Genomic DNA, 19,458 nt, shown 5'->3' on the forward strand with positions numbered 1-19,458 from the left:
GAGAGTAAAGTGGAGGAGAAATTGTTGAAGATAAACACAAGAAAGGCACCTGGGTTGGATGGAATCTATCCAGTTATATTAAATGAGGCAGCAAAGTAAGTAAGCAAACCTTAGCCATAATTATGAGAGTTTCCCTGGACTCAGGGGAGGTACCCATGGACTGGAGATGTGCAAATGTGACCCCAGTCCACAAAGGAGGATCAAAGGGAGACAGAGGTAATTACAGACCTGTTACTTTAACTTCTGTTTCAGGGAAATTAATGGACGCACTGGTTAAAGAAGCATTGCAGGATCATCTAGACAAGACTTCAGTTATAGCTCAGACACCATCATGGGTTTGTTAAGGGGAACTAATTTCATTGGATTCTATGATGTAGAAAAAAAAGAACTGGATGCAAAGAATAAATTTGATATCATATATTTGGATCTTAGAAAAGCCTTTGATACTGTTGCACATGGAAGACTGCTGCAGAAATTGGAGCAGTGTGACATTGGAGGCAAATTGCTGCTATGGATAAAGGAATGGTTGAGTGGGAGAAGACAGAGAGTGGTAATCAATGGACACTGCTCTTCGTGGACTAATGTTATTAGTGGAGGCCCTCAGGGTTCAATGTTGGGTCCATTTTTATTTTCTGTATTTATAAACGATATTGATGATGATGGTATATCAGACTTAATGTCCAAGTTTGCAGAAGTTACAAAGTTTGGCAGGGTTGTTAATGACACTAATGACAGTACACTGCTGCAGCAGGATCAAAAGATTTAATCTGAAAGTTGACTTTTTAAGTTGACTTTTTTTGATAATTTAATGGAATTTCATGCACTGAATGACTAATTTCTGTATAATTAATGATTAATTATTAATTGTTCATAATGAAATTACATTGTTCTTAATCAGTATTGCAGGTACTCATTGTGACCTTTTAGTGCTATTCACATTATAGGACGTTTACATGTCACATGTTATAGAATGCTTTCTTTTGGCCTTCTATTATTTTATTTAAAATTATTTATATCTGAGTTAATGTTATTTTTTCAGGTATGAGTCATCCTGAAGAAGTATCTTTTTGTCGACCTTTGATGTCTGAACATCTAAAAAGAAATTATAAGTCGATTAGATGTACACCTCGTCAGCGAGAAAGAGATGCTAATGTGATTGGTACATTTGCAGCTTATGACCAGAACTCTTCTTTACCACTATGCGACAGTCCAAATAATTCTTTAAAACTCTCCCCTTGCATCAGTAGGTTTAAATTTTCTCTTTATTCGTTAAAATAATTCTTATATATCTTTTGTATCTTCATATTAATACAAAGTATTAATATGAAGTTTTATAATATTTATATATTTTTATATTGATTATTTAAAGAAATAAAATTGAACCTTTGTGTAGATATTGCATATTTCTTTGGCAGCTTTTGATAGACATTACATACATTAATGTAATGTCTTATGTAGATGGCATTCTTCCTTTTGCTAGGACTACATGTGTGAGGAGGACATAGGTTTAAATTTAGGAAGAATGGTTGTAGGATAGATATGGAAAAGCTGACCTTCAGCCAGTAGGTAGTTGATTGAATGAACTTCCATTTGTTGCTGTAAAAGTGGATAGTGTGAATAAATTCAAGGAGGAACTAGACAAACTATTGGAGTGGCTGGACAGTGGTGCAAGATTTTTTTTTTTTTGTGACTGATGCTGTGTAAACTTGCTTTCTTGCATCATTTGCCACTATTAATGCTAATACGTTAACTGCTAATGTTAATTTAGCTTTTTTTTTTTTTTTTTTTTTTTTTTTTTTTTTTTTAAACTGTGAGATGTCACCCTTGGGATAGGTAGCTTCGGCCTTTGCTGGAGAAGTAAAACAAAGTGAAAAAGTCAAAAACCAAGTTATTTTAGCAGTGTCACTTCACTTTCAGAGAAACTGAAATTGAATACTCTGGAAAGTAGGCTTGCACACTAAAAATATTTTTTTTAGTGTGCAAGCTTAAAAAACACTTAAGTGGTGAATAAAATATTGAATAAACTGTTATTTGTATTTGAAAAAATTATTCAATTTTGGGGCGGGGATGGGATGCAGCCAATACTTTGATCTGAGGACCACCACCACTTCTAGCGTTATAACCCAGGGTGGGTCTTAGCCTTCTCAACGATGTTCCACCAGTAAGTCCTCCCAGAAGTCAAACTTCTCCAACTTCTTATTCTCATACCACTACTACTATAATATAAGTAGTGGTCCCCAGCTCATCTGTTGGAAGAAGCTGCTGCCCAGTCTTATAACGGTGAGAAGTTTATCTATATTTAAAGATGGATTGGACAAATATTTGTCCAGTCCGTCTTTAAATATAGATAAGCTTCAAAATACACAGATGAACAAAAACAAAATGCACAGATGAAGTGAATGAAGAAGATAGGGATTTTTTTTTTTTTTTTTTTTGGCTTCTCCATAAAGCCTGCTTCCCTGCATCATTTTGCCATTCAAATGCTCGCAATAAACATAATTCTTTTGGAGTTTTGGCAATATATCAACAAAATAGCTCTAAGTTATATTAACACAGTTACTTCCATGCTTATATAATACAAGGGGTGATCATTTAATTTGCAGACTGGTGCAAGATTTTGTGTTTGCTGCATGAACATTCCATAACTGCCACAGAGTCTGCTCAGTAGTGATCCCTGATTGTTACTGAGAAGACTCTGTGTGCCTTTTTGACACGTGTCACTGACAATCGTTTTGAAGCAAGTATCATGTCGGACATATATATTGAACAGTGATATGTGACTCATTATTGTATCAGATGGGGCTTAAATGCATCAGAAGCAGTTAAAGAGATGAATGAAGTGTATGGTATTGTGTGTCTTGGTAAGGCGGCCATATTTAAATGGTGCAAGCGATTCATTAAAGGCCGCAAGTCTGTTGCAGATGACCCAAGACCTGGTCAGCTTTTCTCCTCAACAACTGAGAAAATCACGTAAGCCCAGGAAATCTTGGATGAAGACAGGTGAATTACACTTTGTGAATTAGTTGTTAGAATGTCCATTTCATGCAGTGTTGCTCACAATATTGTGAAAGATCACCTGAAAATGTTGCAAATCTGTGCCTGCTGGCTTCCACACAATTTGACCCCAATACAAAAACAACAAAGATTAGACTTGGACAAAAAAATGCTTGATCATTTGAAACACAGGGTCAAAACTTCTTAAATTGAATAGTAACTTGCAATGAAACTTGAATTTTTCACTATGACCAAAAGACAAAACAACAGTTGAGTGAGTGGAAGCATTCTGATTCACCAAGATCCAAGAAACTTCGAGCTCCTCATTCATCTGACAGATAAATGGTTCTTGTGTTTTTTGACACAAAAGGCATTCTTATTACACATTTTGTGTCTCGTGGAACAACAAGAAATAAGGAAGCGTACTCTGAGGTTCTCAGAGTCGGACTTTGCCACACCATTTGTGAGAAATGTCAAGAACTTTTCTGTGTGAAGTGGTTTCTCCATCAAGATAATGCCAGGCCCCATATGGCTAATATTGTGCAGCCAGTGACCACTGCCATAGGTTCTGAGGTTCTGCCACATCCACCTTATTCACTGGACTTAGCCCTGTGTGATTTCTTCCTGTTTCCACGTCTGAAGAAAGTTCTGAAAGGCAAGCGTTTCGCGTTGGACAACAATGGTTGCAGAGCCACAACAGAAGCACTTCACAGGCTTTTGAAAAATGGCTTTCGAGGAGCATTTAATGCGTGGGTACAACAACGGTGGTGAAAGTGTGTAAAATTCTAGGGAGAGTATTTCGATAAGAAGAAATCCATAGAAGATTCAGATGATGACAATTAAGATAAGATCTTGCACCAGTCCACGAATTAAGTGATAACCCTTCGTATAAGCATGGAAGTGATTATTAATATAACTTAACGAGTTGATATGTTGCTAAAACTTTAAAAGAATTTTATCTTTATTATTTGAATTGGCAAAATGATACAGGGAAGCAGACTTTATGGACAACCAAAAAAATATCCATATCACCTTTATTCACTTCATCTGTTTTTTTATTTTTCTAAATATTTCTCCAATCCATCTTTAAATATAGATAACCTTCTCATCACTATCAGACTGGGTGGAAGCTTCTTCCAACAGTTGATTATTCTGGCTAAAGACAGATTTTTGCTCATCTGTTTGTCACCTTGCAAATGCCTCTTGCTTGTTACATGGGCAAGATTAAAGGTGCTATCACTGTTTTGCATATTCCAGTTGTTTATAAAGCCTCAAATACCTTAAATACCATTCAAATGCCTGTTTTCCAAACATTGTTACTTACTGGTATCATGTCTTTTTTTGTGCCCATAACTAATCATGCTATCCTTTTTCCTTCTTTCCACCAGGTCCACCTACCTTAAAATGAGGTTTCCAAACCTGTGTATGAAGGAACAACCTTCCTTCATACGTATTTCCTGAAAATTACAGTCTACAGAAGTTCAAGTCCAATGTCAACAAATATCTTCTTTCGTCTTCTCAACCTCCAACCCATGCACGGTACTAAGTACTATAGGTTCTAATACCTCTCGTGTTTGTGGTTTACATAAAAAATAAAATAATAATAAAAAAATAAAAGGGTTTTTGTGCTTTCAATTGAACAAAAACTTGAAATTATTGAAAATTTTGAAAACGGAGCATCCATTAAATCTTTAACGAACCATTATAATGTTGGTGACCAAACCGTATGCAACATAAAAAAATAAAGGGAAGCCATTTGATTTTGCAGGCACATCTGATAGTGTTAAAGCCATGACTATCAGAAAAATGACGAAAACAGTTTATATATGAGCATCTCAACAGGGCAATGGCGTTGTGGTTTAACTAACAAACAGCAAAAGAGCCAAGGCAAAATAGTTTTTTGATGAATTAAAATTGCAAGGTGATTTTATCACATCTGGGGTGGTTGACGAGGTTTAAACAGAGGCACGACATTTTGTCAAATTGCCATTCAAGATGAAAAACTAAGTAGTGATGTACCGGATGCCCAACGATTCACCAGTGAGTTTTCAAAAAATTTATTGAAACCAATGAACTTGTGCTGGAGCAAATTTACAATGCCAATGAAACAGGATTGCATTGGATATGTCTAGCTATTGACATTTTTGCAAAAACCTGACTGTATTGGGTGCAATTTTGCAAAGTTTCAGCAACATGGAAATCCATAAAAAGCATAAACCTTAAAGAAGTCTTGGTGTAAAATTTTACTGGGAAACGATTATGGATTCCTGGGATTTGAAGAAAACTGTGAAGAATCTGGTACCAGAAAATGTTATGAAATTTGCAACAAATTGGGGAACGGGAATGCCGATGAGGCAGTTCATGATTAGCTGAATTCTGACAAAGATTTAACTGGCCATGAAGTACTAAATGATGAAGAAATTTTATATCATGTAACGACTACTACACCCACCACTAAATAATGATGGTAAACCTGAAGAAGAGTTGATATTGTCACAAAATATTAGCTACAGTGTTTGCTTTAGCATTAGCATTAGCATTAGTAGAGGCATTTGATGCAAGAAAGCAAGCTTATGCAGCATCAGCCAAAAAAAAAAAAAAAAAAAAAAAACCACTTCCACTTCACCCCTCTGTTCGTTCAAAATACCTGTCCCAGCTGAGCCTTAAACTTATTTAGGCTATCAACCTCCACACCAAGGATGGAAGTCTGTTCCCAACCAACCACCACCCGCTGGCTAAAGGCAAATTTCCGCACGTCTATCCTACATCTGTTTGAATTTATGCCCTCTCAGGTGATTTTTCCGAGCTAGAGGAAGAATCCCATCAGCATTGAGCATGCTTAAACCATTCAAGGCTTTATACACCTCTATCAGATCACCTCGCTGGTGCCTAGTCTCCAGACACTGTAATTTGCAAAACTTAAGCCTTTCTTCGTAAGAGCACCCCTTTGTTCCATTCACTAATCTTGTTGCCCTTCTCTGTACTCGTTCCAGCAGCTCTACATCCTTCATGAAATGAGGCCTCCAGACCTGTATACAGTACTCTAGGTGTGGCCTGACCATCGCCTTATACAATGGAATAATCACCTCCTTATTTATCCCTGCTGGAAAAATTCCTGTATATCATTGACAATACTCCATGAGCTACTCTTGCAGCCCGTCTGCACTGCTCAGAGAACTTCATATCTGCCTGCACAACCACCCCCAAGTCCCTTTCATTCTCTACCACTGTCAGTGTAGTACCACAGAGTTGATACGTTGCTCTGGGGTTGCTGTTTCCCATGTGTAGTACTTTACATTTGTCAATGTTAAACTTCATTTGCCACCTCTCAGCCCATCTGCTCAACCTTTCCAGATCCTGTTGCAGCAGCATAGTGTCAGTAGTGTCCTTGACAACCCTGCCAACCTTTGTATCGTCTGCAAACTTGGACATTAAGCCCGATATACCATCATCAATATCATTTATAAATACAGAAAACAATAATGGACCCAACACTGAGCCCTGAGGGACTCCACTAATAACATCAGTTCACGATGAGCAATGTCCATTGATTACCACTCTCTGTCTTCTCCCCCTCAACCACCCCTTTATCCATAGCAGCAATTTGCCTCCAATGTCACATTGCTCCAATTTGTGTAGCAGTCTTCCATGTGCAACAGTATCAAAAGCCTTTCTAAGATCCAAGTATATAATATCAAAGTTATTCCCTGCATCCAGTTCTTTTGTGACTGCATCATAGTATCCAATCAAGTTGGTCAGGCAAGACTTCCCCTTAACAAAACCATGCTGTGTCTGAGCTATAACTGAAGTCTTGTCTAAATGATCCTGCAGTGCTTCTTTAACCAGTGCCTCCATTAATTTTCCTGGAACAGAAGTTAAGCTCACAGGTCTATAATTACTTGTGTCAGCCTTTGATCCTCCTTTGTGAATTGGGGTCACATTTGCACATTTCCAGTCTATGGGTACCTCCCCTGAGTCCAAGGAAGCTCTCATAATTATGGCTAAGGGTTTGCTTACTTCCTTTGCTGCCTCCTTTAATATAACTGGATAGATCCCATCCACCCCGGGTGCCTTTCTTGTGTTTATCTTCAACAGTTTCTCCTCCACTTTACTCCCAGTTATTTCAAGATTCTGTAGCTTACTGCTAGAGTTGAATACACCTCTGGCATTCCCCTCGCTGAATAACTCCTCATGTGTGAATGTCGATGCAAAATATTCATTTAGTTTGTTAGCTACCTGAGCAGGATCATCAACACTTGACCCATCAATATCAAGTGGACCAATCTGATTCATCCCCTTCCTTCTAGAGTTTACATAAGTAAAGAACTCTTTGCTGTTTTTCTTTGCATCCCTTGCCAAGGATTTCTCGTAATCTGCCTTCGCCTGCCTAACCTCCTTTGTAACTTGGTTGCATATCAACTTGTATCTATCATAGGCTTCTGTGTCATGTGTTAATTTGTATGTATCCCATGCATTTTTCTTCTCTGCCATATGCCTCATTAGTTCATCTGACATCCATTTTGGCCTAAACCTTGAACAATATTTCTTAGTTGGTATGTAAAGCCTAGTAGCTTCCAAGATAAGTTCTTTGAATGCTTCCCATTTTGAATTTGCTGTTGGTAACATCATCAGTTGGTCCCACTGTATAGAATTTAAATACTGTCTCAGTCCATTGTAGTCGCCTTTACGGAAGCAATAACCCTTCCCTTTACCCCTAATGGTAGTTACCTCTTTCAGTAAATCCCACTTCAGCACACTGTGATCACTGCCACCTAGTGGTTCATTTATCTGCAGATTCTTAATGCATGAAGAATCACTGCTGATAATCAAATCGAGAGTATTACTCCCTCTTGTTGCCTCCCGAACATGCTGATGTAGAAAACAATCATCCAATAAATCCACAAAAGCCTTGCTAGTGTGTGAGTAACCAGCCCCCAAATTCCAGTCAATATCTGGGAAATTAAAATCTCCCATTATAAGACACTCTGATTTACTGGCCCACTCTATTTCCCTGTACAGTTCCTTATTATACTCATCAGAGTCATTAGGCCTATAGCACACTCCTACTCTCAATTTTGATCTCCCAATGTTTATGATACACACCAAACTGACTCCACACTGCACTGTCCAGCGATGTCGACTGGCTTCACTTCCTTGGTTTTTATGTGTTTCTTAACTAATAGCATAACCCCTCCCCCCTTCCTATCCTGTCTATCCTTTCTGTAGACGTTGTACTCCCCAAATTGCAGTTCTGCATCCCTTATATCTGTGTGACACCATGTCTCTGATATCCCAACAATATCTGCCTTCGATGTTTTGAGCAATACCTCAAATTCATCAAATATATTTACTAAACTCCTAGCATTGGTGTACACGCAAGTATACCTGCACCTGTTTCTATTCTTAGCTAACCTAACACAACCCATGTGTTTACTTGTACCGCAATGGCTCCCAGCAGTCTCTGAAACACCATGCATCTTGTTTTTCAGGCTTCTGCTCATTCTAATAGAAGCAGTGCAAGAATCTCTTTCACCTCTGCCAGTGGCTACTGTCAATCTATTGGTCTTTGTCTCCCCCCAAGCTAGCAGTTTTCCGACCCACCTAACACTGCCTCGATAGCATCAGCAAATATTCTTGCACCCTTTCTATTTAAGTGTATCCCATCCCTGTAGAAGCAATCTCTCCTGTTAACAAGTACAGTCCAGGCTGAAAAAAATTCTACCCCTTGAGCCTTGCACAATCTTTCCAGGGCCGAATTGATCGACAAGGCTCTCATCATATACTCCCTCCTTTAAACCACACAGAAACACTTCTTGACTACTTGGAGCAGCAAAACGATAGTATTCTGCCGGAAAAGTGGTTTTAAAAAATATTTGTAGCGCCAATCATCAAAAAGTTACAAAAAACAAATCTATACTTTCATGTTTTTAGGGTCCATAGTCAACGAAGGACCCTTATAATATCACTCGATTGTCTGTCTGTCTGTCTGTCTATCTATCTATCTATCTATATATCTGTCCATCCGTCCGTCTGTCACAGCATTGTATCTCTGGAACCACTCAACCTGTTGACTTGAAATTTTGCATGGGTTTGTACATCGTGTGGGCCAACGTAATGGCGTATTGATCATTGTTGACTAAAATTTGTCTGAGAAATGGGGGGATGGGGAGGCAAAATGTTGTTGACAACCTATAGCTTATTATACATCATTGGAAAGAGCTCATTGAGTAGGTTTAAAATATTATTCTAAACTATTTTTTAAATTAAAAATGGCGGCGCCAGGCAGGAAAATGTAATTTTTGTGTCTCCCCCCCCCTCTATTTCCATTGTTAAAAATCACATTAGCTATGCGTTATTTGATGCTTATCATGGGAAAACTATTCCGATTGAAATCTATCATTTACTTTTTGTATTAAAAAAACAATTTTTTATTGCACTTTGATAGTGCGCTTCTTTGTACTAAGTAACTTTCCTTTTGGTGACAAAAAGGTTACTAAATAGTTAGTTAATAATTTTATAAAGGACATTTATAAATTTTGCAACCAGAAGTAATTTTTTAACAATTTTGAAAGCTGGAGTTGTCCCAGCAAAGAGGTACTCAGAGAGCCAGTGTTGAGGCGGCGGTGGGGAAGGCACCTGCGCGGAGTCTTGCACAGTCCTCACCTGCTAGTCATTTCTCTCCAAAGACTTTAATTGCTTCTCCAGAAAGAAGTCAAAGTTGTTTCTCCCACCCTTGTCATTCATAACAACTGGAAAGACTCAAATAGATGTTTTCTTTAGTTCCTCAGTTTTAGGCCAAGTCGGGGAACTAGAAACTTTTTTTCAGTTACCATAAAGCTCTCTATTTGAGAAACTACACTAGCAACCCTCATAATGTAAGGAAGATTAGATCTTGCCATGATGTTCATCATAACCTCAAAAGTCATCAGTTGTACTGCATGATGCAAGAGATGGGGAAGGGTTGACTGCAACTTAGCTCTGGAGACTAAACATGGGTTCCATCACTTGAAACCTCCAATAAGCAAAGTGGTGGTATTGCACCGGTTGACGAGAGTCATCTACCACCTAGTATTGTCTGGTAATGCAGAGAGGTAGCATTCCTCCATGTTGTGTGGGCGCCACACCGCGACCCCTGCTTACATTGGTTCACACCTGAGTGGTGTGAAGCACACCCACAGTGTGCTTGTGCAAGGAGGATTACTAACAGTCCCATCAATCGTGAAACTGCAAGCAGAGCATTTGGCTGTCACAGACCGTTTGCACTTCGCCAAAATTGGGTCCCCTTGAGTTGAATGTCATCCGAATATCAGTTCCATCAGCATTTTAGACTTCCAGGTAGCAAGTACAGCTTGTCTGGCTTATCTGAGAGAATGTCTGTGACAACCTCAAGGACCATAAACCACATGGATTAACTGGGAAATCAATTATCTGGGATTTTACTTTTGACATCTATTCTGAAAAATCAAGAGTCTACTGTATTTCCATTAATGAGTCATCTGTTTGATATAAATAAAGAAATAATTTATTTATTTAAAGATGCCATTAGCATTTAGTTTACTTACCTTTTTCAAGTATATAAGGCTTTAAAAGGGTTAAGTAAACTAAATGCTTATGGCATCTTTATCCCAGATGCAAGAGGCCAAATTTATGTTGAAAAAGCACAGCTGCAAAATAGATCTCCAGAGACTAATTGATTGTTTGAATAAGCTTTCACTTGTGTTGTGGAAGTGAGTAGTTTTGATTAAATTTAATGAATATTTATGAAAAACAAATTCGATTTTTTTTTTTTTTTTTTTTGTTGCTGTACTAGCTTTGCTTCCTTGCATCATATTGCTTATATAATATACTTAACAAGTACAGGTCAATGTTGAAAAAAAAGCTGCGAGTGAGGGTTGAATTTGAAAGTGTCTGCAATTCTGCCCAAACATGATAGGAAAGGAGTATAAGATAAGCCTTCTCAATCAATTCTATCCTGGAGAGATTCTGCAAGGCTCATGGGGTAGACTTTTTCTCAGCATGGTCTGTGCTTGTTAACAGGAGAGACTGCTATTACAGGGATGGGATACCCTTCAATAGAAGGGTGCAACAATATTTGTTGATGCCATCGAGGCAGTGTTAAGTGGGTTGGAAAACTGCTAGCTTGGGAGGATACACAGGCTAATAGATTAACAGTAGTCACCGGCAGAGGTGAAAGTGATTCTTGCACTGCTTCTATTGGAATGAGCAGCAGCCTGGAAAACAAGGTGCTGAGGATTTCAAGGACTGTTTGGAGTCGTCATGAAACAAATAAATACATGGATTGTGTTAGAGTAACTGAGAGTAAGAACAGGTGCATGTATACTTACATATGCACCAGTACTAGGAATTTAGTAAAAGAAATTGATGAATTTGAAGTGCTGGTCAAAACATCAAAGGCAGATATTGTTGGGATATCAGAAACATGGTATCACACATATAAGGAATGCAGAATTGGAATTTGGGGAGTACAATGTGTACAGAAAGGATAGAAAGGGAGGAGGGGTTATGCTATTAGGTAATAAACACATAAATGTTAAGGAAGTGCATCCAGTTGTCATAGATGGACACTGCAATATTTAGTTAGTTTAGTGTGACATAAGCACTTGCAAAGCAAAGTTGAGAGTAGAAATGTGTTGTAGGCCTAATGAATGATTAGTACAATGAACAACTGTACAGAGAAATAGAGCAGGCCAGTAAATTGTCTTATAGTGGGACATTTTAACTTCCCAGATATTGACTGAAACTTGTGGGTTGATTACTCGTGCACTAGCAACTCTTTTGTGCATTTATTGGATGATTATTTTTTACAGCAGCATGTTCGGGACACAACCAGAGGGAGTAATACTCTTGATCTGATTATCAGCAGTGATTCTTCATGCATTAAGAATCTGCAAGTAAAGGAAACACTGGGTGGCAGTGATTACGGTATGCTGATGATATGGATTTACTTAAAGATGAAACTACCAACAGGAGTAAATGGAATGGTTTTTACTTTTGTAAAGGTGACTACAGTGGTCCGAGACAGTTTTTAAATTTTATACGTTACCAAGAGCAAATTCTAAATGGGAGGCATTTAAAGAATGATTTCTTGAAAGCCACTAGGCTTTTCATACCAGCTAAGAAATATTGTTCAAGGTTTAGGCCTAAATGATGTCAGATGAAGTAATGAGACTTATGGCAGAGAAGAAAAATGCATGGAATGCATATAAATTATCGGGTGATACAGAAGTCAGTGGTAGATATAAGCTAGTCTGTAATCAAGTCACAAAGGAGGTTAGGCAGGCGAAGGCAGATTACGAGAAATATTTGGCAAAAGATGCAAAGAAAAACAGCAAAGACTTCTTTACTTATGTAAACTCTAGAAGGAAGGAGATAGATCAGATTGGTCCACTTGATATCGATGGTTCAACTGTTGATGATCCTGCTCAGGTAGCTGACAAACTGAGTGAGTATTTTGCATCTACATTCACACATGAGAAGGGGAATGCCACAGGAAACTCTGGCAGTTCGCTAAATAATTTTGTAATAACTGAGAGCAAAGTGGAGGAGAAATTGTTGAAATTAAACATAAAAAAGGTACCTGGGTTGAATATGATCTATCCAGTAATATTAAAGGTGGCAGCAAAGGAAGTAAGCAAACCTGTAGCCGTAATTTTGAGAATTTCCTTGGACTCAGGGGTGTGGGCCCCATGAACTGGAGATGTACAAATGTGACCCCAATTCACAAAGGGGGATCAAAGGTGACACTAGGAATTCCAGACCTGTTAGTTTAACATCTTCTTGGGAAATTAATGGAGGCATTGGTTAAAGACATACTGCAGAATCATTTAGACAAAACTGCAGTTATACTAAAGACACAGCATGGGTTTGTTAAGAGGAAGTCTTGTCTGACCAATTTGATTGGATTCTATGATGTGGTCACAAAGGAACTGGATGCAAAAAATAAATTTGATATCATATACTTGGATTTTAGGAAAGCTTTTCATACTGTTGCACATGGAAGACTACTGTGCAAATTGGTGCAGTATGGCATTAAGGGAAAATTACTGCTGTGGATAAAGGGATGGTTGAGTGGAATAAGACAGAGTGGTAATCAATGGACATGGTTCTTCATGGACTAATGTTATTAGTGGAATCCCCTAGGGTTTGGTGTTGGGCCCATTGTTTTCTGTATTTATTATTGATTTAGATGAAGGTGTATCAGGCTCAATGTCCAAGTTTGTTGATGATACAAAGATTGGCAGGGTTGTTAATGACAGTATGCTATTGCAACAGATCTAGAAAATTTTAGCAGATGGTAACTGAAGTTTAACATTGACAAATGTTAAGTACTGCATATGGTTAGCTGTAGTGTGTGTGTGTGCAAAGTGTAATTAATAGGTCTGTTAAAAAATATGAAGGTAGAAGCATAAATTATACAAAATGTGTTAACTAATAGGATAAGGATTGCAGAAAATTGAAGTATTGTAGGTGTAAAAAAGAGAAAGAACGTGAAAATCCTATTCATTATAGTGAAATAAGCAAATTATAGGCCGAATTGAAAAGCCACTTAGAGAAAAGGTAAAACTGTAAAGCAAAAAATTAAGTAAAAATGGCTAAATTAAAATAAGGAATGATGGCCAGCATCAGATATTGGGTGGGTAATATTGGTTATAGGTCCAAAAAAAAAAAAGGGTAGAGCAAATATAAAATTTAAATCTGATGTTAGCTAAAAGTAAAAATTGATACATGATCAGGTAAAGTACTGGGGACTACACCCAATCATGTATCAAGGACTGCATTTCTATATTTGTCTATACCTGTGGAGGATAGCCAAATTTAAGAATAAAACTGAGTGAGTTCAAAAGAAGGATAAAGTAGTATAACCCACAAAATATGGACCATCACACACTGCCCCAATGCAGTGTGTGATTTATAGCAGATTAAATTAAGAAGTATAGTGGTAATGAAATTAAAACAGAAAAATAAAAAAATATGTAAATAAAAATAAGTGTTTATAGTGCAAACTAGATGCTAAAATAAGTGGTTATAAGTGAATGATATAATTTAGAATAAATTCAATGAGAATATGTATATATATATAATTTAAGAAGAATATGTATATATATAATTTAAGGAGAATATGTATATAAGATTTAAGACATAAAATTTAGTGCAAGCAAATGGTATAAGGCAAGGGAGTGATTTGAGGATAGGAAAGGAATAAAAATGTATTTAAAAAATAAATAAATAAAATGGAGAATGGAGAATAAAAACTGAGGAAAAAAAAAAAAAAACGAAGCCAAAAGCATGAAGTAAGCATTATGAAAAAGCAGAAAGTTGCTTAAAAATAGTGTATAAAATCGGTACCTGGAATTTTCAAGTAGTGCGTAGCAAAAATATGAGGTGGGAAATAATAGTGAGAAGATACTGAGTTGGCTTAATAAAAGAAGCTTAGGCAGTAACACTTTAGAGTGAGCACTTGGAGCTCATAATAATTTATTAGTGAGAAAATGGACTTGAAAGAAAGCCATAAAAAGAAGGTAGAGTTAGTGACCTCTATAATCGTTTTTTTATAAAATAAGTGTGTAGAAATACATAAGTGAAACGTTAGAAATAAATAAGTGCTCGAGAAAGTGTATATAGAGCAGAAAATATATAGCGGAAAGTATATAGGCAAATAGATAGCTGGAAAATATATTTGGAATAATTAAATTCTATAGTCAGAAAAGTTGAAGGTATTTGGAATAGTAAGAACAGTCCAAAAAAAATGAAAATACATATTTCATATAAGTGGTTGAATATAATAGTGTCAAGTCCAGTAGATCAAGAAGTAATAAAATGGCAGTCAAGGGTTCCAGCTTTGAAAATAAGAGCATATAGAATGACTGTAGGCCAAAATAATTGAAAGAAGACCAAATGGCAGGGTTATTATGCATCAAAAACTATGTAGGTTGTATAAGTAAAGCCTAATTAAAGTACACAAAAATATTTTAAAATCCAAGTTAGAAATGTTCACCTATATCAAAGTGAACAGAATGGTGACTGAGGAATATGACAGCAAATTTTTTTTGATTATAAGTAATGAGATCCTTAGATGGAAAGGAAATAAATGAACTAAGGAATAAACGTAGGTCAAGAATAAATGTTTGCAATCCAATTGCTAGGGTTATAATGTTTGTTTGTTTGTTATTTGGTTTTTAGGAGCATTAGCAACTAAGGCCATATTGCTCCGGGGATATGCGGTGGTCATTCCCTGACCTTTCCACATCCTCCGTATTTGGTTGTCACGGGCTCGAACCCCGGTCTAATCAAGAAGCGTGTGCTACGCACTGCTGCTCCTGCCCACCTGGCTACGGAGACACCTAGGGTTATAATGCAACAAATGTTATGAAGACTGTATAAGGGAAGCCTTACTACAGTATGTAGACTATATTGGAGATTCGAGATGGAACTATTCACCTAATTGGAGGTGAACAGGTATAGAAGGTAATTCCAGCTGTAATAAATAAATCCAATGGTGACAGAATGGATAAATCCAAAGATGGTCCAAAAGTGAAATTCAGTATAAATATTGGATAATAAGTCACAAACAAGTAGCAATAAATAGATTCAGTGGTGACAGAGTGGTGGTCTTAAAGTGAAATTAAGTATAAATATTGGGTAATAACCAGTCACAAACTTCATGAAATTCTAAGGAAACAATGCTAGCAAGAGTAGACTGGTATTCAAAAGGAAAAGCATTAGTGAAAAATAGGTAGATTCAAGATGAAAAAGGTGACAGTAGTAACTTTAGAGTAGTATGTGTGGTGGAATTCAATATAAAAGCACTTGAAAATCCAAGCTAGATACAAATTGTAACTAGCCAAACTATATCTGCATCAGCACCTGAAAACTTAATATGCATTAATTTTAAGACTCTTCAAGCACGTAAATTATAATTATGTATGTGATTTTAAGGATTTTGTTAAACCTATAAAGTAAAAGTAAGTGTACAGGGTGGTTATAAAATAAGTTTCCCTATTCAGGAGACCCTAGTGTCAAAATGGTTAGAGTTAGCACTTTGAAAATTGGTGGGTATGTCATTTAGGGTATGGGGAAGCGATTTGTAGAAGGAAAAAATTAGTTAAAATTTCTGCCACCAGAGGAAAAACGGTGCTGCACATATGTAAAAGTTATTTACTTCAAGACATGCTGCTTACACAAATGACATCCTGTTAAAATAAGATAAAAGCAGAAAGGCCAATGCCACCATCAATAACTATTAGGGCTCTTACAAAAAGGGAACGTGGTCTTTTAGTAAAACTGTTTTACCAGACTTAATAGTAATGCTAATGCAGCACTATGTAAATATTGGAAACTTAAAGGTTTGCATAAAGGACCTTTGATGTCAGTGGGGCTTCGAAAACTAATAGAGAAATTTGAAGCGATCGGGGAGTTAGGTGTAATTCCAGGCAGGGGATGACCACATATAGGAATGGAGGTAGTGGATGAAGTGGTGTTCGCAATGGTCAGAATGCAAAACACTACCAGTCAGTAGTGCCAGAGATGTGTCAAGAGACTTGAACCTTCCTTGGTCTTGGTCTACTGTACATAAAATGCTTCGAATAATTTTACGCTGGTTCTCGTACAAGATTCACGTAGTGCAAGAAGTAAAGTCTTGTGATTAGTAACAATGAATAGACTTTGCTCTACGATTTCTGTTAAATGAACTCGTAATGAACTTGATGATACATGGGCGTGAATGATCTTGTGGTCTGATGAGGCACATTTCACTCTTATGGGGCTGTAAATGCACAAAACTGTCGAATGTGGGGAACTTCTTGTCCATCTGCTGCACATGAAAGACCATTACAAAGTCCATACATTACAGTATGGTGTGGATTCACAGCAGAGTTTATAATTGGACCATTTTTCTTTGAAGAGTCTATACCTCATGGCCCCATAAGGTGTACGGTAACTAGTGCACAGTACTGTGCTCTTCTAAGAAATCACGTTATTCCCACTCTGCAAGAAAGGCAATGCTTGGAATCCATAGTGTTCATGCAAGATGGTGTCCCTCCCCACGTTGGTCAACAAGTGAGGGAACTGCTCCGTTCAACATTCGGAAATGATCGCATCATTTCTAGAGACTTTCCGCAGTTCTGGCCCACCCGATCAGCAGATCTCAATCCCTGTGATTTCTGGCTATGGGGATACCTGAAAGACAGAGTTAACCATGGTGACATACAGACACTTGTCGATTTGAAAACAAGCATTAAACAGCATGTAGCCAACATTCCCAGTTAGATGCTATGTGAAACTGTATTGCATGCAGTCCTTCATTTTCGGAATGTCATCTCAAGTGAAGGAAAGCACATACCTGTAGATTTGTAAGTTCTGATATTAAAATCTAATCCTAAGTTAAGTATTCCATCTCATGTTTACAGTGCCAATTTCTTGCCTGAAGTGGTGTTTGCAATGGTCAGAATGCAAAACACTACCAGTCAGTAGTGCCAGAGATGTGTCAAGAGACTTGAACCTTCCTTGGTCTACTGTACATAAAGTGCTTCGAATAATTTTACGCTGGTTCCCGTACAAGATTCACGTAGTGCAAGAAGTAAAGTCTTGTGATTAGTAACAATGAATAGACTTTGCTCTGCGAAATTTGCTTTAGGAAATTTCAACCACCACTTGCCTGGTTGTGGAAATTTGAACAAATTTTTTTTTTCTTCTACAAATCGCTTCCCCATACCCTAAATGACATACTCACCGATTTTCACAGCACTATCTCTAACTGTTTTGACACTAGGGTCTACTAAATAGGGAAACTTATTTTATAACCACTTGGTATATAAAAAGAGTGAGAAGCTTAGTGAGTAAAGTAGCAAAGAGATCATTCCAAAGGAAATCTTGATGAGTAATAACTAGTGAAGTTATTACTCACCAAGTAGTAGAAATACCACCATGTAATATTATGTCTGTACAAATACTCACTAGAACTGACCTGATCAAAGTAAATTATAACCAAATTTTTGTTTGATAAAATGAGGAACAATATTGAAACTGTAGTTGATAAAATAGACAGGGATACTGTTTTTAATTAATTTATTGTAAAGTTTTTGAAGGGCATTGGTGAACAATAAATGGTTACTGCATATGTTTGCTAGTCTGATAATTTGAGTACATATAATATTTTTATGCACTTTGCTCGAAATATTGGAGTTCCAATTGGTAAGGTAAATGATGTTGAAGTTAAATTAATTTCTTTTTTCAAACAAGTTTATACTATGTGGAAGAGAAGTGTTCAATATAAATTCAGTGGGGTAAATTACTTTAGCTATGGGTTTAAAGTGTGTGTTTAAAACAAGAATGCCATCTACATATTGAAATGCCAGAAAGTCATGATTAATGCCAGAAAGTCATCTTCATAGTAATGTAAGAATAAATTAGAAACTAAACTGGAATTTTGAGAACCCATAGATACTCCAATGGTCTGCTTATATGTATGTTTGCTATTGAAAATAAAATTATTAAGTAAACAGAGATTGACATAATTGTTCTATATATTTTCACTGATATTTAATTTATCTTTGTATTTGTCATAAAGCTGTTTTAGCACAAATACAAATAAGTTGTGAGGTATTGAAGTAAAAAAGATTTGTGAAATCATAAGTTTCTATGCTGGATATGGTGATATCACATCTGAAGGTGTTAGTGACAGTTTGGTTATTGTTTATAATCCATGTAGATGAAAGATTATTGAAAATAGTATTGAGTGATTTGTAGAAATGTTTGCCTGGAAGGTAGCAGCCACTGTTTTTAGCACTGGTAATGAATCTAAAGCCATCTGGTTGTATATGAAATTTGGCTATCCTAAAAATAAAGGGTAGAGTGGAGTTTTGTAACTTAGTATGTAGTTTTTTGTGCAAAGCTGTAAGTTTTTTAATAGTGGAAGTACGATTGAGACTACAAGGTGTAAACATGGAACTATTTTCTATTTCATTTTTAAGTTTAGTATAGTAAAATTGTTTGCAAAAAAAATGACAAAGTATACCTTGTTGGTTTTTTTTTTTTTTTTTTTCCAGTTTTATTCTCAGCTCTCCATTTTTTGGCACTTATTTTTTGGCTTCCTTCCTCGCAAGCAGTTGATATTAGTCTCTTTTTTTCCTACTAACTCTGGCACAGTCAGGATCCTTACTAAAAGAATGGGCTTTACGATCCCAGCTAGCTTAGTAATTTTAGTATCTTTTTCATAACTTTTTATCTTTATACTTTATACTTCTTTTATCTTGTTCGTAAAGCTGTTAGTGCAATACGAGGGTGTTGCACTAATCTTCATATTTTTCAACAGATCTATTAATTCCACATTGCATATATAAACTTCTGTATTCTTTGCTGCTGCTGCTTTACGTGCTCAGGTGCATTTTTCATATCATCTTTATTTTTTATCTTTATCTCTCTGTTGCTACCTTTTAACCCAATACA

At 36.7% G+C, this 19,458-nt stretch overlaps 1 protein-coding gene across 1 annotated transcript in view; it reads left to right on the forward strand.

The window, feature by feature from the left end:
• Nucleotides 1-19,458, forward strand: part of LOC150076874 (unc-112-related protein-like) — a 176,575-nt gene that overhangs the window by 33,733 nt on the left and 123,384 nt on the right. The window contains exons 4-5 of the mRNA XM_090385709.1: nucleotides 1,040-1,243; nucleotides 14,802-14,881. Coding sequence (XP_090241835.1) covers nucleotides 1,040-1,243; nucleotides 14,802-14,881 — 284 coding nt within the window. The remainder of the gene's footprint in view (nucleotides 1-1,039; nucleotides 1,244-14,801; nucleotides 14,882-19,458) is intronic.

This window comes from Mastigoproctus giganteus, chromosome 12 (genome assembly GCF_048544385.1).
Source record: "Mastigoproctus giganteus isolate SK-2022 chromosome 12, ASM4854438v1, whole genome shotgun sequence".
Taxonomy (NCBI): domain Eukaryota; kingdom Metazoa; phylum Arthropoda; class Arachnida; order Uropygi; family Thelyphonidae; genus Mastigoproctus; species Mastigoproctus giganteus.